General features: G+C 40.2%; 1 protein-coding gene across 1 annotated transcript in view; it reads right to left on the bottom strand.

The window, feature by feature from the left end:
- Positions 1-17,350: 17,350 nt before the first annotated feature.
- The window catches only part of pvrl2l (PVR cell adhesion molecule related 2 like), a 497,519-nt gene continuing 491,323 nt past the window's right edge, over positions 17,351-23,546 (bottom strand). The window contains exon 10 of the mRNA XM_055017902.1: positions 17,351-23,406. Within this exon, the coding sequence (XP_054873877.1) occupies positions 23,200-23,406 (207 nt within the window). The 3' untranslated portion in view covers positions 17,351-23,199. The remainder of the gene's footprint in view (positions 23,407-23,546) is intronic.

The raw sequence follows: 23,546 nt of genomic DNA, 5'->3' as shown, positions 1-23,546 counted from the left end.
AAAAAGTAAAGCAAAAACTGCCCGTTGACCCACTTTCAGGATGTTTTTTGAGTCACTTTAAAGATATGAAAGAATTGGCAACACAACGAACAGATCAAAGATTCTGAAAGTATTGAAAGTGGGTCGACAGTTGAAATATTGTAAACGTTTGAAGTATTTGAAATATCCACCTAAAATTTCACATCTTCATATCTTAATAAATGTCCATAATTTATGATCTAAAAATTTCAGGCAAATCAAAGATGGTTGAGCAAAGTTTGTTGGGTACAGTTGATGATTTAAGATTGGAAAACCAAACAGCTGAGTGTCGGTACTGCAGAATGATCTGACTGCACTTCATCATCCTTCTGCTACTGATGAGGGGAAAAAAAAAACGCTGGCTTGGTTATATTTCTTTAAACCAATCGCAATCATCTTGCTTGCGTTGCTAAGCCCGGGATGCAACAATGGTGTCCCTACGAAACAGAGTTTGGTGCAACATTTGCAGGAAGCGAGTATTTAAATGTCATTAAAATGGATAGTTCACAGAAAGTACTGAGCAGACCTGCCCGATTGCAAATCTTTGCCATTTTCAGCATGTAGAAGGCTGTTTAGAGGCTGATGTTGTTGGTTAAAAACAGCAACGGTCTAAAAGTAGATAGGGAAGTAACAGCCTTATACGTAAAGTCTACATTCAGTGAATCAGGATAGAAAAGGTCACCAAAGTTATTAGACTTCATTCTGTGTCAACACATGAAAGTCTGAGACAAACTTCAAGGCAGTTCATCTGACTGTGAATATCATGGAGGCAATATGTGAAAGTCAGGGGATAAAGTCTGCTGCATTCATTCTCTCAGCTCAAGTTTTGGCCTGACAATCCATCCAATAGCAACACTGAATCCACCAAATAGTTAAGCCAGAATGATAATATTTCAGTCTGGATCAGAGGTGGACTAACTGACCAGCCGACAGATTCATCCATCTCACTTGGTTAAACTTGTTTCTGAGACCCACCCTTGTCCATGCTGGAGGACCAGGCCTGCAAATTAACACAACAAATGTATCCTCCAACTTGTTCTTTAATTAAATCTCCCAATGAAAAGGAGTTCATTAAAATGAATGGCTTGACTCACAACAGCACCTGCACTCCTCCATTTAATTTCTCTCATTACTTCACTTTCACTCAAGTCTCAGCCCTCAACTTTGAAGAAAAACGCAAATGAAAATGCACAACACAGCACCATTTTTCATACATTTTCTTGCATTATTTGCATGTGTAGATAAGGTCTTGATATACTAAACTCATCTGGGCTAAAAAAACAAAACATAATACTGATTGTTGGTTTATATTCTGTAGAGGCACCACCAAGAAGCACAAATGTTGAAAATGAGTCACTTTAGTTAACACTGACTTTACTGTTGCTTAACCCTTTGATGCGCAGTGTGAGTCAGAAGATACCCATTTTCCATTGGATCTGGGTCACTTTTGACACATGTTGCGCATCAACGAGTTGAAAACCTGCTTGTTGATTATTTTAAAGAGCCCATTTTATGCTTTTTTGGGTTACTCCTTTTCTTCGGTGTGTTAAAAAGCAGTTTTTTGTGAACTTAAAAGGTCTGCAAACTTATAAAGCCCAAAACTCACATCAAACAAAGTTATTCTCCCACAGAAAATGCTGCTCCTTACCTTCTTGAAATGCCTCATTTGAAGTCCAGACTTTTCTTCTGTTATTTATTGACATCATCATGTCACATATTTTCCTGATGTCTGACTAGCAGCTGGTTTGGCCTCAAAGAATAAGCAGCTTCCCCACAGTCCACCATGATTTCCTCATACCAACTACTTCCTCATACTCAGAGATCTCATTGATCAGAACTACCTTGTGATTGGACCAGATGACCAATCAGAGCAGTCTGGGTTTTTTAGGAGGCGGGGCCTTGAAGAGACAGGAGCTAAAATTGAGTGTTTCAGACTGAAAGAAGAAGTGCAGTAGAAACTTAAAGTATGAGAAAATATTGTGATTTTCAACATTAAGATTTTCAACATATTGACCTCAAAATAAAGTCTTGAACATGCATAATATGGGCTCTTTAACCGCTGCAGAGGCATTTTCTAGTCTTTAATGTGTTCCTAAAGCTGCAGTGATTAATTTTCAACTAATTAGTTGTCAGTTGTTACATTTATTGGCAACTGTTTTGAGAACTAAATCATCAGTGTCAGTGTTTATTTAAGAGAAATAGCCTAAATCCTCTGATTTCAGCTTTTTAAATGTAATTATTTCCTGGTTTCTTTCCTCTTCTGTGACAGTAAACTGAATAGCTTTGGGTTGTAGACAAAACAAGACACTTCTCATGAAAAGAAAAAAGTTATCAATCACCAACTATTTTCATAATTTAGCATTGTTTTTCCTGAAAGTTAAAACAATCTTTTAAATTCTGTAATTTCAGGCTCCTAAATGGTGATATTTTCTGGTTTCTGTCATTCTTTATGACAAATATCTTTGGGTTGTGGGCAAACAAGATGTTAGTCATGAAAAGAGGAAGAGTACATACTGTTAATGGAAAGATATTATCATTAGAGCTTTTCTGTTTAATTGATTACTTGTCTGTTATTAAATTAATTGTCAGCTATTTTAATAATTGAACAATTTTTAAAGAAACAAAAGTCACAATTTTCTGATTACAGTTGCATAAAATGTGATGTTTACATTTTTTAAAATTTCTTTTATGACAGTAAACTGAATATCTTTGGGATGTGGATAAAATAAGACATTTCTCTTGAAAAGAAATAAGTAGATATTGTTATTGAAAAGATATTGCCATTGCAGCTGCACTGATTGATTGTCGACTATTAAATTATTCACCAACTATGTAGATACTTCAACTTTTTTTTAAAGAAACTAAAGTAAAAATTTTCTGATTCCACTATCTTAAAATATATTAGTTAATTTTTCCCAATACAATAGTAAACTACATATCTTTGGGTTGTGGACAAAACAAGACATTTGTCATCCTGAGTTTTCATAATCACAGATTTTTCACCATTTTCTGACATTTTGTAGGCTAAACAGCTAGAAACTTACTTGAGGAAATAATCAACAGATTAACTGACAATGAGAATAATCATTTCTTGCAGCTCTTTATTTGTTCTTGTCTTTCCTCCATCTCGCCTGTCCCTTCTGTTTGTTCACCACCACACCTGAGCACAAAATTAACTTTAAACAAATTTGGTTTTGAGAGCGTAATGAGACGTGAAGCGCCTCGGGGTGAAGGTGCAAACATCTGCACTGCCTCGGCTCTGCCACAGGGGGGCAGTGTGACCACAGAGGGTCTGCACAAACATAAACATGTGAGCTCATACAGAGAAATGTGTGCTGTGTGTGGGTCTGTAATGGTGCCTGGCAGCGTGTCGTCCTTGTTCTCCTTTATTTACTCAAATTGCTGCTGCTAGGAGAGAAAAAAGCCACAACCAGGGGTGTTTATCAGTGCTGGGATATGTGAGCGAGTGTGTGTGGGTGTTTGGGATGGTTCGTGAAGAAGTGTGTGTGTGTGAGCCCGTGACTGCTGCATGTGTGGGTTGATGAAGTGTGTGCTTACTTTTGTGTGAGTAAATACAGGGGAGTGTATGAGAGAGTGTAGGGGTGGCAGGAGGTGTTTCATGCGAGTGTATGAATGTCAACGCGCTGGTTTTGGTGTGTGTTACGCCATCTGAGAGGTTTCTGAGCCGCACGAATTTCACGTGTTGTTCCTGCAGAGACAGACAGAACTAATCTACCTGGATTTGTTGGAGAGAAAAAGAACAGCAGCCTCCCAGGTTGTGATTATCATGTGCGCACACACTCGCAGTTTCTAAGCCTGGCACCCGCTGAATTGAATTATAATTTGCAGGATTAAAACGTTTAAAGCACACGTTCACGCTTTGTTTGGGCTATCTGAATTCAATTTGAGTCTGAGCGGCCTCCTGATATTTCACACGCAGACACACACGGAGCTGTAATTCAGAACAAAACAGAGACGCACACCTGAGAGATGCTGGGATGTCAGTTCATGTCAAACGCGACGCTGGCTGCGTTTTGAAATGGAGATTCAGTGCACAAGCCGCCGGGACCGACTGCCTTTTCCCCTTCTAAAAGAGACAAAACCCACAAATCACAGACAAGGCCGCAATCCGTCATCGATTCTACCCGGCAAATCACGAAGAGGGAGATGAGAAGGCAGGAAGAGACGGCTAAAAGGAGGATTTTTAAAGTTTCAGATAAAGACTTGGTCCTCCTCTGCCTGGGGACTTCTGTGATGCAGCCGGCAGCGATAGCATCTCTGCTGAAGAGCGGCTGTTGTTCTCACTGCAGCACTTTCTTCCTCATTCGCCCCTTCAGCGCTGAGAGAGAGAGAGAAAATGTCAGTCAGCAAGCGGGAATGTTCGAGCTGATACCATTTCTAATAGGTTATGAAGCCTGTCTGGACGGAACTTGACAATAAACCCCTTTTTATAAACCGAATGACCTGCCAAGTCTATTAGGACGAGACATTTCTGCTGACGGCTGCGTCCTCTGAGTGGTTCAGTCCAGGTGAAGGCTGCGGCTCATGAATATTATCCACTATTCTACTCAGTAGTTTTTCCATTCATCAGGTCTAATTTCAAACTGAAAGTGGCCAAAATTGGGGTGCATACGTACCGAGAATAACTGCAAAGAACACCCAAAGGAACAGATCCGCTAACTGTGATCTCGATCATCCTACTTACCTTTTATTGAGTGATTTACACACCAATCAGCCTCACCATTAAAAGCACTGACAGGTGAAGTGAATAACATTGATCATCTCATTACGCCGTAATGTTCTGCTGGTAGAACTTTGGCCCTGCGATCATGTGGATGCTACTCTGACGTTGTGCCACCAACCTGAACATTAGGTGGCAGGAACTCGAAGCAGGCGTGAGGTGGTGCAAACATTTATAGGAATGGTTCATAATCAGGGCTTTCCGCCTCTCTGTCTCCACTGCACTCCACTGGTATCCGACAGGTTTGACCTCCATGTCAACTCTGAGTGCACCAAAACAACAACAAATTGTAGTTATTGACCATAACTCCTCTTCAGTGAGGGAAATAGAACGATAAAGGGTTTGTTATATCATACGATGAATTCAGTGTTGATAGTGATGTTGGAGGTGAGAAAACTGCTACTGGACAAAGACATTAAGAAGGTGGAAAAAATGTTGTTTCTTGGTCTGTCTGAGTTCAACCAATCGGCACGGACCAATGCATGTAAGTGTTTCAAAGCTCCTCAGAGGTTGCTACACTGGCGTAGGCACTTGGCACTGATAAAGTTTCTTTGGCCACGGTCCCAAAAACTACAAATTTCTGCAGTATAACATTATTTACATGGCAAAGGCACTCTCCAATAACAGCATCCTGACCCAGCAGGACAATGAGACCTGTCACACCATGAAAACTGCTCAGGAACAGCTCAAGAAACACAAGAAAGAGCACAAAGTGTTGACCCGGCCTCCAAACTTGCAATATGAGCATCCACTGGTTGCGCTGGAACCCCACTACCCCCAAGACTCGAAGGATTTGCTGCCAACATCCTGGTTCTAGACACCATCAGATACCCAGAGGCCCAGTGTTAATGTACCAAGTCAGAGCTGCGTTGGTGGCACAAGAGGGACCTACACAATATCAGACAGGTGGTTTTAATGCTGATTGGTGCATATCAGTCGGTGATAGACTGCTCTGCTAATCTACCCTCAACAAAACTATTCTAAACCATTCTAGCTGGATGACTCTAAGGATGGAAATGTTGGTTGGGTCAGTGAATCCACTCTGGCTAAAGGGGAAACATCTCAAGAACTATTGAAGGGATTGTCATCAAATTGGTTCGAAGGCACTGGGTACTCTTTACTGCCATTTCTCAAAATGCAGGGGAGATCTTTAAAAATTCACAAATGTCAGAAAAAGATATCCAGAGTTTTTAGCCAGATGTTTTCTTCTGGTGTTGTTGCACTTCTCTGGCAACAAGACGTCTGCTTGTTAACGTGGTTAATGTGGTTAGTTTTGGTGTGTAAACTTAAGTGAAAACCCTCAGAACTAAAAGAAAACTAATTGAAAAGATAATGTTCCGACGTGGGTGAAGGTCCTGTGACTGACACCACAACCAAACCTTCAACCTCCTCATGAGCCGCTTTTAAACTGGAAACACTCTCAAGTTAGTTTTCCAATATTTTATGACAAAGATCGGCATTATTGTATCAACATTTCTCAAAGAATATTCAGGTCTTTGCAGTTTGCAAACAGAAATGAAACTCCATTTTGCATCATTTTGGATATTTCTGGGTAAACAGTCTTTAAATATGTGATCTCGAAACAATATTTCTTTTAGAAACTTTTAAAAATAACTTGGACTGTCAACTATCACTGCTGGTTTTCCAAATAATTACTAATTTTCAGTTACCAACTATACCACCCTCAGATCCTTGTAGTTCTTATTGTATTTTGTGCATCCATTCCTCGATCCAGCCATCATTCTAAACACAATAATTAATCTCCTACTGACGTTAGGGCTTTATTGTAAAAAGATCTCTGTAATTTCTCAAATCAAACATGAAACTTGTGTAAGCTTATTATTTTCCCTGTGGAGAATAACTGTCACTGTATTATCTTCCATCTCTACCTGTTCCTCATGATAAGCCAAAATAAAACAGGCTTTTTTAATCACTTGTGGAGTGCCACGGATTCTCATTTTCTCTGGGTCCATTTTTCTCGGCGGGACTCCGACACAACAGGGGACGTTTTCTTCCTCCTACTCTTTGCCATTTTTCTCTCTCATCACATCTCTCCCACTCGCTATTGACTCGCTCATTGATTCACTCCCCCTCTGTCTATCTGACTCTCTTAATCTCTCTGAGTCTACCTCTCTACCTGCTTACACTAATCCCTCTTGCAATTTCGTTTCTCTCCCTTTCTCACGTCTCTCCTCTCAATCACAGACCCTTTGTCTCTCTCTTCATATCAGCAATCATTCCTCTTCCTCCACCTTTTCTTAAATCTACTCCTCACTCATGGCGTTGAGAATCGCAGCACTAAGTGGTTTTATTAGTGTGAATAATTGCAGGTTGCTGCTGCTGCTGAGCTCAGGTTGGCTGCTGAAAAATGCAGGCTGCATTTAGTGCCGGTAAATCCACAAAAAAAGTCAACCTGATTAAAGTTTAATCAAAACTATAAATCGAAAGTTCTCTAAGTCTGTTGTGACAGTGTATAATTTTAAGAGGGCAAAATCATTTAAAAATGTGGCAACAAAGTTTCACAGAAGAAATTAAAAACTGAATACTGTCAGTTTCTGTTGACATAAAGAGAAACTGATGAAATTTAAAAAGAAAACACACATAAACAACACATTTTATAGTCTATGCAGACCATAATCAGGCTATTTCTGTTACTTCTGTGGTTTGTCACAACTTAATATCTTAGTGGATGCATGCAACAACAATTATGGAACGGCAATGACTATTAGCTGACGGGCTAAAAATAATTAACTGCTAGTCTATTTTACATAGATGTCAGTTTAAGAATGGATTCTAAGCTTAAAATATAGAAATCTATAATATTTTTTTGTGTTTCATGCTATTAAAACATTCAGACATAATTTGATATGAACCACAACCACAGAAGACAGCAAAGGAAGAAAATTAATTGTATAGTTCAACTCATTATAATTAGTTATGACAAGATGCAAAAAAAAAGAGAAAAGTGAAAAAGAAACAGTAGCTGAGCTGTAATACAAACTCGCACCGACACACAATCATCCTGGTTGCACACGTGACCAAAAATCTTCCAAGTGCTCAACATTTTTACTGGTCACCCACAAGGCTGGGTCTGACATTTAGCAGGTTTGTGTGTCTGAGTCTCTAAGCAGCTGGATCAGGTAGATCAAATGAAAAATCTGACATTAGAATGAATATTTTACTGTTTCAAACCAACTAGTTTTTCACAGATCTGTCTGAGCTGCTGCAGTAACTGAGTAGAGACTAGAAGCTTCTCTGTGCACAGCTTGGAATGTGTTCAGGGACTCTAGTTAAACTGTAGCGTCTATTGATGCGCATGAGGTGTTTAGGGGACACTGGTAAACTGTAGCATCGACCAATGCACGTGAGGCATTTAGGGCACATTGGTAAATTGTAGTGTCTACTGATGCGTGTGAGGTGTTTAGGGGCACTTCAGAAGTAGTACTAGGTGTAGCAGCTTCAGAGAACAACCTGGGTTACACTCCACTCTCCATCTCAAGGCTGCATGAGTCTCTGCATGCACATCAGTCACTCTGCAGCATCCGCCACCACATGTAAACTCGTCTGGAAACTATTCACCCTCTACACACTTGACAGTGTGTCCACCCAAGACAACACCATAGTCTTCAAGTATGCTAACAAGACTACTATCCTGGGACTCATCACGGTGAAGATGATGCAGGCTACAGGACTGTGGTCAAAAATGCAATTGTCTACAGAGAGGACAACGACCTTATTCTTAGTTTAGACAAAACCAGGGAGATCATCGTTGACTTAAGGAAGAAAACCCTCCCTATGCGGCCTCTCACCATCAAAACGACTGAAGTGGAGAAGGTGTACAGCCACAAGTTCCTTGGTCTTGAACTAACATCTAACCTGAGCTGGACCGTCCATACCACTGCCCCGGTGAAGACGGACCGAAAGCAACTTTACTTCATCAGGCTGCGCAGGAAAGCCTGGCTGAGCCGCCACCCACTCACACTGGTCTGCAGAGGACTGGTGGAGAGCATCCTCACCACCAGCATCACTGTCTGCTATGGAAACAGCACCGAGGCAGAGAGGAAGGCTCTCCTGAGGCATGTTTAGACAGCAGAGGATCATCAGGTATGACCTCCCTTCCATGGACCAATAACACAGTAAACAATGCAAGAAAAAAGCTAACAACCTAATCAAAGACACACATCAGCCAGCTCACTCTCTTGTCAGACACAAACACTCTGTTTACAACCTGAGGAAAAAGAGAGCAGACGGCCTGCTCACACGTTTCCACAACAGCTCCTTCCCTGCCGCAGTCAGACTCATGGCAAACTCACAATAAGTAACTGGACTCACACAAAACAATTCACAACAGATTCATGTGTGCTGAAAGGGACCCATGTGCTATAAACTCATAACTTATTTGTATATAAATGTTACCCCTGTACATAGACCCCGTCCCATCTCCCCAGCTCTTTTAGCTCTGCTCAAAAAGTTCCTCTGTACCTGAACTGTGTGTGCTTGTACACGTGGAAATAAAGCTTTTCACTTGGCTTGAAACAGTTATTTTGCTGTAGCAGCATCAACGTTCCAAAATGAATCCCCAAAAAAGCATTTTGTCTCTAAGAAAGTCATCCTGTGCAGTGACAGTTTCTGTGGTCGGCAGATAGCTCACCTCTCTGCAGCATATCTGCACCAGGGGGGAAACAAACTCAAGCACTGAGGAGTCAGAAATGAGAATAAAATCTACCACTGTTTATTTTATAGCCAGAGAAGATCCACTTTTAGCTAAGTTTAAGTCCCACATCAACCTGTTGAACAAGAACAAGTTTCATGTACAAAACATCCCTATTTGCATAATGTGTTAAGAAATAATCTTTGTTTATGAGAAGTGACAAAACAGGCAATGTTTAAACGTATAATTCGGTGCTACCTAGCTTACAGCTAATGTCAGATATTGGGATACACTGTCATCCTCCTTTAAAGCATCAACCACAGATTTATCAACAAGAACTGAATGCCTGATTACAGGATGGTGCCTCATTCATTTGTACTTCAGTGGTGCATAAGCAGGAAAACAACCACACGATGTTCTGCACATTTCTGCAGTTTTTGGCCCATAGATCACAAGTGTTAGCGTCGTCCTAAGCCAAATCAGTACGGAGCAAGAACAAGTGCGACTCCTGCTGACACAGTCGGCTGAGTTCCTGTTGGTTCCTCATGCACATGAATGAAAAAAACTCAAATAATCATACAGCAGTGGTCCCAGTAGGTGATGCTCTGAAAAATGTTTTCTGTTTTCTCAGTCCTTCCTTTGCAGTCATAGAATGATTGTCTTTGTGGACATCACAAGATGAACGTGGAAGTTGTTGGCAGTTTGACAACTATGGTGAAATTATTGCATAGCTTTGTATTGAGGTTAACTATCTGCACCTCACTGTAATGCTCTTAATGTTCTATGTAAAGCACTTTGAATTGTCTTGGACATGAAGGGTGCTATACAAATAATCTGAACAATCCGTCATGAACGTTGATGGACATCTGATTTGGATAACTCCTGGGCATCCTTCTGAGTTTTCCCGAGTATGTCCCAGAACTCGCTGGAGGGATTATATATCTCATCTGGCCCCCGGATAAGTGAAAGAAAATGCATGGGTGTGTGACAGATTTGCCTCCATGCACACCATCTCTGTAGATTTTCTTTTATACATTGCTCTGTCCATCCATACATCGCATTTGTTGTATTTGATAACTTCTGTCTGTACATCACCTGCTTTATTTGCTACATGTATCATCCAATCTGCACTAAATGACCTCCTCAGTCTAATCTTTTACAAGTGGGACAAACTGTGAAGATCCCTCAAAGGTTTGTTAAACTTCAGATACCAGCAGAGAGCTCAGCTTTGACTGATTCCTCATGTCGTTGGACGGGAGACATAAATCAGGTGGTGTTCAGCCTCTGCAGTAGCTGTGGCCTTGTGGTTTCATCATCCGAGCTGCTCAACATTTATTACAATCGTCCATCACATGACAACGTCGGCCTCCGTCTGATTTGAATTAAACCACTTGTGAAGCCTGACCCTCTCCTCACTCACTTTACATCTTTGTCAAAAGCGGAGCCCAGCAGGGACCAGGATGAACTTAAGGATACGGTTAATTAGCCACTAAAGTGAACAAATGCTTGCTGACAATGAGTGCGTCCCGTCTCATCTGATCTGACAGCGCTCAGCTAAAGAGCAGAAGCTATGCTACAGGCTTCAAACAAAGCACCACAGAACAGAAGACTAAAAGAGGACCAGTCATCAGATTTTGTTCTCTGTTGTTACTTCATAATCTGATGACCCCAGGTTGAGCAAAATATCTGTACTTGCAGCTTCATCAGATGAAGTTTTTTCTGGTAAGAAGTCATCTAGCTTGTAGTAAATAGTGGCGTTTCAACACAGAGAGCTTGATGTGGGTCAGCGAGGGCTAATTACAGACAGACGGGTGAAAAATTAAAGGAAAAACCTGAACTTTTGACCACTGCAGTGAGGAGATCTGGTGACTCTGTTTGGGTCACAGTTTGGCTCCACTTGACCCCTGAGAGGGAAAACTCACTGCAAATCAATACGAGACTGTTCTGAGCGACCCTGTCTATTCCATGGGGAAACATTTCTATCCTTGGAGTGGTCACTTCCAACCTTTTCCAGTGGCACCAGCCACAGGGCACCAAAGATCACTAAATGGTTTGAAGAAGATGACGTATACTATGACCTTTACAGTACCAAATCTCAACCCAATTAAACACCAATTTAAGGTTTTTGTTCTTAATGTTCTCTACCACCATCACCAAAACATGCGTGGTGTTTATTTCCGGAGATTGAACCAACTGAACCAAACAGCTGATCTGCAAATTCAGCCGTATGATCAGAATTAATAATCAAATCCTGACCTGAGACACTAATCAGTGAGATAAATGCAACTTCATGCGAGATATTTGGAACCGATAAAATAAAGCTTCCCGCAGTCATGAACAAAAGTTTACGTCACAGCACTTCTATACATATAGACCTATAATGAATCTGTGAAGGAATCAAAATTCATGATTAACGTTTCAAAGATTCAATTAAAAAATCTCAAGAGTTCTAAGAGCCATTGGAAACTCAAGACCTAGTCTTTATAAGTGTGTATAAACTTTTGCTCATGACTGTATATAGCAACATGTCAATAGAAAACCAAATTAGAATTGATGGTTATGATGTTCCAAAAACTTAAATGGATATTTTAAAGGCCTACTGGCTGCATTTTTGTTAGTTAAGTAGGTCTAGTTTTGTCACATTAATGGTTTATGAAAGTTAGATTGAATTATTGCCAACCATAAGGCCATGCTTGTATAATGATAAAATGAAAAGATAATGGTGGAAAATGATGGAAAAATGCCAAAAACAAGTAAAACACCTGGAATAAAAACCACAAGGAGGGGTTATCAATATAGTAGTATAAAATATGTGGATTTTCAACTCAGAATCAGTGTCTGAGTTCATGCATCGGACTCACTTTGCTGTATTATGTTGAAAATTTCAGTAAATCCACTGACTTTGGGTTTCACTTTTGTATTTTGGTGCTTGCATACTTAGTGTCTGAGAAGACTACACTGCTGTAGACTTAAAGAGTCTCCTTTATACATCAATGACAAGATATCTTTTGGAAAAATGGTGTTCATCCCTTCAGTAAAGTTCATTGACTTGGCATTGAAGCTGTTGTGGTGGCCCAACATCTTACTAAGACACTTTATTGGTTGGTTTTGCCTTTAATTTACCCACCCTCTGTATGCCATGTCTCCTGCAGGCTCACAGACAGAACCAGTAAAATTTTAAAGGATTTCATGATGGTCCACCAGCTCACTGAGATCTGTCCCTGTGTGCCCAACGGCCAGTACACCACTGGCTTCACTCGATGCCAATTCTCAACATAAAAGTGAAACATAAACACCAACCTAATCAGCAGTCAGTCTGGAAACTCTTCACAGAACCGGACAGTTTTAGCAACACAGATGATGTCCAGACTCAGATATGTGATTACTGAGCTACAATTAGGCCTGAAACCTGCTCGTGCACACTGAACTAGGAAATAAAATGACTGGAACTCATCCAAACAACACAATTTCAGCGTATCAGGTGCATGTTCACGATCCTGACAAGGAGAAGTGGAGTCGAGATGGGGGAAATCTGGTACATAAATATGCTATTTAAACATGCTCTTGTGTCAGTTTGCTGCATCACTGGGTGAGCTGCTGCACTGAATAATGCAAGAGATAAAAATCATACAATTCCAGTTTGATTTCTGGATTTAAAAAGTCCCAAACAACAGCTGGGGAATCATTTCAAACAGCCTTTCAAACATTCAAATAAACCTCTACGCTACGTGCGGTTTCATTCTTGTATCGGCCCATTTCACCTGCTCTCATCATTTTGATTATTCATGATTGCAGACAATCATTTTCCCTTCTAAAGGTTGTGCAAAATGTACATGCAGCCTGGTTATATTTGAATCTAGCTATTTCCATGCATGTGGTGCTTCTTTATTGCAGCTGGATGCAGGCAGAAGAATCAGCAGCAGCAAGAGAAACACACTTTAACAATGTTTGTTTGATGAAAATGGTTCAGTGAATGAAATTGGCCCAATTTGGCCATTTCTGAGAGGCTTAAGCAAATCAGCCACCATCTACTTAAACAATCCCTGGTTCCCATAGAGGGCTGGAATTTTATACAGGTATTATTGACAAGCTGTAGAAGGTATGTGACATGCTGGAATATGTCTGGTATCAACCATGTCTTAGTTACGGCTTATTAAAGATGAGGACATCGGAACTTTTTTGAGGGAGAAACTAGAAGATGGCACTTTTTGAATGGCGTTTCAGGTACGCATTTTGGCCCCACAGTTCTTCTGTTATGTCTGTTCCATTTGAGTTTCTATTTTAAAAATAAATGTGTGGATGATTAGAAGTTTAAATCCTGCTCCTGGTAGATTTCTTTTCAAACTTTACCCATACCACTGCCTTCAGATCACATCAGATCCTGTGATTTTCTACATTTCAGTTATAATTCCAACCATCTCTTCACCCTTCCTTTTCCGTCTTTCTTCTTTTATACTCTCCTTCCTTATTAAAAGATATTAATCTAATTATATGTTAAATATCATGCAACAAAAATGAAACCAATGAAAGTCCTTTGATTATTGACTACTTGAACAGACTGCCGCTATTTGTATTTATAGGACTGTTACTGATATAATTGATGTTACTTTGTTTCATACAATTTCAAACCAGTAGCTGATTAAACTATGACTCAGTCGTTTACAGTACAAGCAGATTAGCGTATTTATTTGTAAACTGAGGCAAGTTTTCCTCCAAATCACTGAGAAAATTTGCCCCAAGCTACCGTATTTACAGATTTACAGTTCTGAACGTTCTTTACTTGAATAAAAAGACTTGAAAATGTTCCAAGTTTTTACTGTAGAGGGTAAAAATAGTAACTCAATTCACTTCACAGGACGTTCTATCAGACTATGTTGATACACAAACCCCTAAGGAACATTGACACTTCGTATAGATGTGGTCAAAGTTGATGGATTGGAACGTCAATGCTGGATATTTTGCTGCAATTTTCTACGTCTAATTTTGCCTTGGAGCAGAAAGTACGGCAGATCTTCACTTTGGTTCATATTAAGTGTTGAGTAGAGCTGTTTTTCTGAGGAAATGTTGTTGAGGAGGACAGCGGAGTACTGGTTAAAAGCATTTGAAGTGGATGTTCTTCTACCGTAATGCATTGGCAATGTACCTGGCATTTGAGCAGAAATAGACTGTGGCTGTAAGGTGAGGAGCAGAGCTGCATCATCTCCATGTGGACGGACGCTGAGAAAACTTGAACCAACATCTTCCTGCAGAATATTGTAAAATATTTTGCCATGAAATAGAGCAGTAGGACAAGCAGATATGGCAGCTTGTTGTTGCTGTAGTACTATTATATTTCTGTAACAACACTTATCCTTTCTCATAAAAACTGTACAGCATCTTTGGTGGCTGCCTGAAGGAATCCTTGTTCTTTCATAACTTTTCACATAACTGCCTTTAAAACTACAATTTGTTTTTATATTTACTATTTATGTACTGATTCATCAAGATAATAAGAATATACATGTTAAAAGGGGAAAATTATAGATGTCAGTTGGTGGATTTTCAAACCCTGGACTGTTGTTTCCCTCAGCTTCTAGCCTGGAAGAATTATTTTGTCCATTCCAGGAAAAGAAGTTGACATTTTAACACCATACCAAATGTGTCACCACACAAAAGAGAAACCAAAACACTGCAGAAACTGGTGCTAATGGCTCTGTGTCTTAACATTGAGTAACTAGACTGGATATGTATTGCAGGAATCTCTGATTCAGTTCTTCCAGGTCAAGAAAAACATCAGAAATCAAATGATATCATCTTTACCCTTCATGTATTTGGAGGTTTCTCATGACAGATTATTGACTAATTATGGCTTGTTGTAATTCCAGTTTCAGATATTTACAGTTTAATTCTGATGAGTCATAGTTCTAATTCAAGATATCTTTAATTCCACTCAGTTCAACATATTGTCCCTTTTAGAAACCTGAAGTTTGAACTAGACAGAATGATGATTTAGAAATCCAGAAGTGGAAATCCACTTTGTCAAAATGTAACTACAGATAGCTTGAATCAGAGTTTCTGTTTGTTAAATGACATTGCACATTTCTGTAGTTATATAAGGGTCCTCTAGGGTCTGTTAGAAGTTTCATCATCTGCCCAAGTTCACGTTCAAACTACCACATACGTCTATTTGCAACTCATTCTTTTTGTCTCAATAATAAAATGATTTATTCCAACTCCGTTCCGTTACATTCTTTCACAAGATCCACACATACACTACTGTTCAACAGTTTGGGGTCACTTAGAAATGTCCTTATTTTTGAAAGAAAAGCAGTTTTGTCAATGAAGATAACATTAAATGAATCAGAAATACAGTTTAGACATTGTTAATGTCTATCTATCTGTCTGTCTGTCTGTCTGTCTGTCTGTCTGTCTGTCTGTCTGTCTGTCTGTCTGTCTGTCTGTCTGTCTGTCTGTCTGTCTGTCTGTCTGTCTGTCTGTCTGTCTATCTATCTATCTATCTATCTATCTATCTATCTATCTATCTATCCATCCATCCATCCATCCATCCATCCATCCATCCATCCATCCATCCATCCATCCATCCATCCATCCATCCATCCATCCATCCATCCATCCATCCATCCATCCATCCATCCATCCATCGAGCGAGGGGGTGTATTGTAATCCTAAAAATAAATATTGAAATGAAATCATGAGAGCCCTGTTTGGAAAAAGTAGTGAACTGCACTTTCTGTGAGGTTTTGAAGGAAAAATATTTTTTCCTGGCTTATATTTCACAAGTACATTTCTATTCAACTAAACTTTACAATTTATTGCAATGCTTTTGAGCAGCGATAGTTCTTTCAAGTCTGATTCAGATTATCAGTTATCAAGGAAACAATAACCGATGACTGGAACTAGTGTATATTTGCAGAAAAAAATTAAAAAATGGTGTCAAAACTTAGAAAAAAGCAAAAACACATTTCTGTCTTGAAATGCTTCTTTACAAATGCTTAGTTAAAAGAGAGTTTTTTACCTTTCATGACGCACACTCTTGAACAAAAGTTTCCATACCACTGTAAGGACCGGGTACATTATTGCAGTGTTGAGTTTCCAGTGACTCCTATAACTCTGAATTTCTAACATGGATCCACTGAAACATGTGACGTTTACATCATGAACCCAGCTTATGACGCAGAAAACATGGACTTTACACTTTACACATCTTAAAGTATCTGAGGATCTTCGTTTCATCAACTTCCCTCGTCAATGTGGATCCTTTAGCATACTTATAACTCAAACTTGCGGTTACACTACAAGAGTAATAGCACGCATTGATTGATTAATACATCATACTGTGCATGTTTGGAGCTAAATCCTTCATTCATGAAGTAGTACAAAAGCAACACCTACATAATATAAAACTAGAATTACATACAGCTATAATTAAGTCTTAAGGGTCAGCCTGCTTATACACACCACCCCCCTACATCACCTCCTGGCAGCGCTGGTCCCATTAATAAATGCTGTGTTTCCTCAAAGATCACGGTCTGTGAACGTAATCTAACCCATAGTAGCAGCGATAGTTGTAGTAAATGAATCTGTTCTCCACTACACCTACTGAGAATAAATATCTGTTTAGCTGCACAATACTTAATGACAGGTTTGCAAGCTGGTTGTTACTGCTGAAGATGATACATCTGGAAAGCTAAATAATGAGCTGAAAGATGATGAAACTAATAATTCTATGATCCGTTGCTCATATAGAGATATTGATTATAGCTGCTTTGAGAGTGGAAGCCGATCAATCATCCTGTGAGTCTATTTTCCAGAATGTCAAACCCTCCCTCTAAGCTCAGAGATTGACAGACATCATCACCTGAACACATCGATCGGGATATTTACCAGATGAACTCATGCTCGGGTAGAAGCTGACAGATTTAATGATCACAGAGGCCTGCTGTCTTTTTGGTTTACAATTTATTTGACAAGACAATGATCTGTAAAACATTTACAATAGAATTCCCAAAAAGCATACAAAATGACAGTTGATCTGTGATACACAAAAGAAAGGAAAGAAAATCAATAAGACACTCACAGAAAATATGATTACATCTCCAGTGTGTGTGTGTGTTGTTCTGTTGTATCACTGCCGTTATCAATGTCAAACACATCCTGTGTTTGTGTATTTCCCCGTTTCATCATCTGTTCTACTGTCAGAGAAGAAATGTGAGAATTGAAAAGCTAAAAATAACATAAAGAAGGCACGTCTGGCTCCGTGATGAGAAGCTGTGATGACAATGGATGAACGAGAGAGATCGGAGAAAAGGATAAAACAGAAAAAAGGAGTGTGAGTGAGGGAGAGGACTCAGACCCAACAACCGACATTCACAGCTTGTGGTTTCTGGCATTGAACCCGTTGGAACAAAGGCGGAGCAAAAGCACCTTGACCGAAATGCAACTCCTCCTAGAAGGGGCGAATCCAGAGCCTTTATCTAACAGATAATCCATCAGAAAACAGTGCAGCTCCACCATCCCTCCATCCAGGAACTGCCAACCCATTTGCTCGGGCAGCCTGCAAACTGATTTACAGATATTTCTCTACAGATTCCAATTTAGGAGTCGGCCTCATGACTATTTCTGGAAATGTTAAAAATCCAATTCAAGACACCTCCCAATGCAGTGACTCTATTAAAGGCTCTGGGTAAAACACAATGATCCCCAAAATGAGACGGCAGAGACGAAACTCATAACTAAATGCTTGCTGAGTCACTGGTCTCTGATATAATGGGCCCCAATGATTGTCTTTTTTTCCTTTTGCTCAGTCCATCAAGAAGAGCCTGCTGGCAAACACATTAAACACATGAATCCACAAGAAACTCAACATTCATTCATTGTGGGGAATTAATTTACAGACAAAGAAAAAAGCAGAGAAACCATTACATTAAAGTCCCATTGATGACAGTTTTTGTTCTGTGGCTGGGTTATAAAATACATCATATATGATTGTCTGACACTGCACCGTATAAGCCAGTCAAAAGGCCACGTTCTTGGTAATGTGGCACGACTTTTCTTGCAGAATATGGAAATAGCTTTTCCCCCCAAAGGCCCATGCAGCATGCAGACATTCCCTTTAATGACCGTAAACATCTTAGAGACAGAAATCAGATACACAATAGAAACTTTTAGCTATTGTAGAAGTCCCTATTCATCCTGCAGCAAATATCATCGCTAAACAATCAACTAATTTCCAACTTATGTTACCTTTTGATCATCAGAAACCGCATTTTTAATATTTGAATTCCTCTTTAAGGACAAATGATGGCGTAGCAGTGCGTTAGCTAGCATGCAGCAAGCAGTGGGACTTCTATAATGACTATAAAAGCAGCACATGAACAAAACAAAGTCACGATGCCTATAAAAAGTGGACGTTTTCCCATTCCACTGCTTTTCAACATTGGATCATAGTCAATTTAATTTGACTTTCTTGAGAAGAACTTGCAAAAAAGACTCTTTCATACCAAAGTGAAAACAGATTTCTACAAAGTAATGTCAACATAAAATGTAAAATAAGTGATTCTATAAGTATTCACTTCTTAAAGTCAGTATTTAGTAGATATACCTGCATCTGAAAGGTCCAGCCACTGACTACATCATGAAGACAAAAGAGCACTCCAAGCAATTTTGTGGAGGTTATTGTAAGCATGGAAAGGGTAGATATAAGAAAATGCCCAAGTCACTGAATATGCCTTTGAGTACAGTTGAATACATTTTTAAGGAAGGGAAAGAATATGGCACATGTGGCAGCCTGCCGAGAGCAGCAAGAAAGCGTGAGGGGGGCCACCAAGACACCTATGACTCCTCTGGAGTCAACTGGAAGACGGTTCTTTGGTCTGATGTAACCAAAATGGAGCTTTTTAGCCATGAGTCCAGATGCTGTATTTGGCAGACACCAAACACTACACATCATCACAAACACATCATCACCACTGTGAAGCGTGGTGGTGTTAGCATCATGATGTGAAGCATATTAGTGTTAGCATCATGATGTGAAGCATGGTGGTGGCAGCATCATGATGTGAAGCATGGTGGTGGCAGCATCATGATGTGAAGCATGGTGGTGGCAGCATCATGATGTGAAGCATGGTGGTGGCAGCATCATGATGTGAAGCACGGTGGTGGCAGCATCATGATGTGAAGCACGGTGGTGGCAGCATCATGATGTGAAGCACGGTGGTGGCAGCATCATGATGTGAAGCATGGTGGTGGCAGCATCATGATGTGAAGCATGGTGGTGGCAGCATCATGATGTGAAGCACGGTGGTGGCAGCATCATGATGTGAAGCACGGTGGTGGCAGCATCATGATGTGAAGCACGGTGGTGGCAGCATCATGATGTGAAGCACGGTGGTGGCAGCATCATGATGTGAAGCACGGTGGTGGCAGCATCATGATGTGAAGCACGGTGGTGGCGGCATCATGATGTGAAGCACGGTGGTGGCAGCATCATGATGTGAAGCACGGCGGTGGCGGCATCATGATGTGAAGCATGGCAGTGGCAGCATCATGATGTGAAGCATGGTGGTGTTAGCATCATGATGTGAAGCATGGTGGTGGCAACATCATGATGTGGGGATGTTTCTCAGCAGCAGGCCATGGAAGGTTTGTAAAAGTGGAGGGTAAAATGAATGCAGTTAAGTGTAGAGAAACTCTGGAGTACAACCTGATGCAATGTGCAAGAGAAAGAGAACTCAGACTTGGGTGAAGATTTGTTTTCCAGCAAGACGATGACCTGAAGCGAGGTTTTAAATGGTTTAAAGACAACAAGGTGAATGTTCTGGAGTGGACGAGTCAGAGCCCTGACCTCAGTCCAACTGAGAATTTATGGCTAGACTTGAAAAGGGCTGTTGAATCTCGATTCCTGTGTAATCTGAGTTTTGCAAAGAAAAAATGGGGTAAAATTGCAATGTCCAGATGTTCAGGCTGCTCGAGACCAACATAGGACCAATACTGTAAATGCAGCCAAAGTTGCATCTACTAAATACTGACTAGAAGGAAGTGAATACTCATGCAATTAATTATTTCACATTTTGTATTTTCATGTAATTGACAGTTTGGAGTAATCTCTTTTCACTTTGACATCAAGAGTCTTTTGTCAGGTAAATCACAAAGCAAAAAAAAGCCCCATTTTAAAATGATTCACAATTCAATGCTGAGAAGCAATAAAAGGGGAAAACATCGGAGGAGGGTGAACTCTTTTTAGAGGCACAGTAAATATAAACATATGATTGTCATACATCAGCAAAAACAAAGATTGCATTTGGTGCCCACTGTGCAGAAAGTAAGAGCTATGATGAAATTTCAGTTTTATTGTTTTCCTCTTAACATTTCCTTCGTATTGTGTCATTATTCTATCTGTCTGGTTTCTCCATGTACACTTCGTATCTCCATCTATCACCTCCACTGTCTTTACACCTGTCGACAAACAGATCATCCACTGTCTGTGTGCTTTCGCAGGCCATTTGAACCGGTCAGCGCCAGCCTTTCGCCTGACACTGATAACTCAGGAAGATTCGTGTGGCCTGAGGTCTGAAGCAAGAGCTCAAGACAAAGCGTGGCACGAGAAAAGATTGCATTCTTCTACTCTGTGGCTTTGAGAGATGACGATTCCGTGCTGACTGCATTTTCGGATTAGCGCGAAAGACAAAAACAGGCAGCCCACAGAGCCGTCGCACGACAAAAACGGCAAAAATAAAGGAGAAAATCCCGCTCTCTCAACTGAAATTGGACTTGTAGTCGTGGTGTGCATGACAGATGCATTGAGACGGAGATTAAAAAAAACAGCTTTCTTTTCTGACATTCAGAAATGTTTTTACAAATGAAGCAGATTATTTCCACAAACAGCCTTGGGAAAGTGTTTCAAACAAGCCACCGATCATGCCATGCAGAGTAATATCAACAAGGAGTAAAATCCACACCAGTTTATTTTGTATATACTCAAAACATTTTAGTATTAAGTGACAACCTTGATGTACCCGTGAAAAGCAAAATAGTAATATACACGTTGTTTTTTTTCTTTTAAAGTCGCTCCATTTGACATTTAACTGAACTTCCATCCCCTGTACAGAGGCACTGAAAACACCTACACTTGTTTTGTATTTTTTTATGTGTACACATTTCACCAACAATATATTATTCATCAATATTATCAATAGTATTTACACTGTTCATCATTTGGTACCATCTGACATCTATAAAGACCAATTTCTGATTCAGCCATCGGGCCTAGTTGTTATTGTTCACCTTCATTTTTTATTTTTCTTTTGCTTTCAAGTGGACAGTTTGACTAGATATGCGCAACGCATATTGTCTAAACGTGTCAAACGTTCTGCGTGTATCAGAGTGTGTGGCCATTTTAATCTGCTAAAATGGCTGTAATGGCAGTATTCTTCTAATACATGCAGAGAGTTTACACATTCTGAAACACATTTCTTGTGATGTTTTCAACCCCTACTAGAGAGTGTGTTAGAGAGGGACTGGAAACAAAAAGTGGCGTATTAGTCGGAGTGTGCGCTTTGCTGTGAGCAGACTTTCACCTCCCCGTCGCACAGCCTCACCAAGTCTCGCAATTAACAACAACAAATATGAATCACGGAATTTTAATTATGTGATGTTGCCAGGTTACAGAGCTTCACAACGATGTCGCTTCCCCTTCGTTAGTGCTAACGAGCAGCCCGTCGCTCTGACAGTCCAGGGACACATGAGGCTCTTTGAAAACATAATAAAGTGGAATGTTTCTGTATTGGACCGCAGCCTGGGTAGAAAGTGAGAGAGCCTTTTTTCTCTTCTTTTTTTTTTTTATTCCGTTATTGTAGGAGTTGATAAAGAAGTAAAATATTTTGAAACATCTTGAGCCACTAATTGAAGCCGCCTGCAGAGCCAGATGATCAGGCTTTTTGGACTTACTGGGACCGAATTCAGCTCTATGTAATTCAAGCTCAACCAACAGTGACAGAGGAGCACTTTGAAAGGATTTCAAAGATGCTGTTTTTATAAACTTCCTCTGTAGTGCTCTGCAACAGGAGCCTGACGGTTTATCCTCACTTGAAGAGGAGAAGATGTTTCCACGGAGCAGCTCAGCAACTGGCAGCTTCACGTGACAATAATTTTCTATGTTCATGGCACAAAATGTTGCATATAATACACTGAATCCACTGAAAAGTGACAGTTTTTGGTGTAAATTTGGATTTTCAAGCATCACGCTGGCAGATTGCTGCGTGTGTTAATTAGCTATTAATTAGTATTCCTGCTCACCTACATTGCGACACCTCCAGACTGTAATTAACACCTTGGAAACCAGCAACACCTCATCTTATGCAATGCACATATGATTTCAATGGCTCTCTGGCTTGTCAGATATCGGGACCTACTGTGTGTGTACGCATCCTAAATTGCTTTGAAAACTTTATTTGTAATTTCATTTTGCTTTTTTTTGTGAGATATTTGCAATGTAATGACACCTCAGTTTCAAAAATTAAACATAAAAGCTTATTATTAACTCAACTATCCCGTTGTAGTCCCAAGTTGCTTTACTATAAATGAAGTTTTTAATCCCATAACACCCGCTAAATAAGCCCGGTAAAGAAAAATAAACTCATAATATCTATCATGTGTACGTTAAAATGTGAAAAGTTTACAGTAAAATGGTTGTTTCGTGTGGAAGCGTGTGCTCGCCTTCGATTCTCATGCTAATTTAGGTGACCTGGAACTCGCCCGTTCGCCCATGATGTGGTGTTTCCGGTTGCCTTGGCTACACATACATGGCGGGAGATACGAAGCTCTCGCCGCGGGTGATGTTGGCCGCCGGCGCCTCGTGATTGGACGAATCCAAGTCGTTGCCATGGTGACCGTCGGCCGCGTGGTCTTTGAGCTCGTTGACATTGTCGTATTTGGCCGAGTTGTCCAGGACTGGGGGGGCGCCACCATTCAGGGCTCCGGTGGTCTCATCGTCCAGATTCTGCAATGTTGAACACACACATATTTAGTATCTGAAACTGTATGAGGGGGTTAGAAGCAGAGCGGTCTAACCCTCAAAAAAATCCAAACTGAGTTTTAGATTTTAGTGGCAATGTGGTCTAACCTTCAACCCAAATATAG

Source organism: Amphiprion ocellaris, chromosome 15 (genome assembly GCF_022539595.1).
Source record: "Amphiprion ocellaris isolate individual 3 ecotype Okinawa chromosome 15, ASM2253959v1, whole genome shotgun sequence".
NCBI lineage: Eukaryota > Metazoa > Chordata > Actinopteri > Pomacentridae > Amphiprion > Amphiprion ocellaris.
The sequence above is the reverse complement of the archived record's forward strand: the minus strand, read 5'-3'. Positions and strand labels throughout refer to the sequence as shown.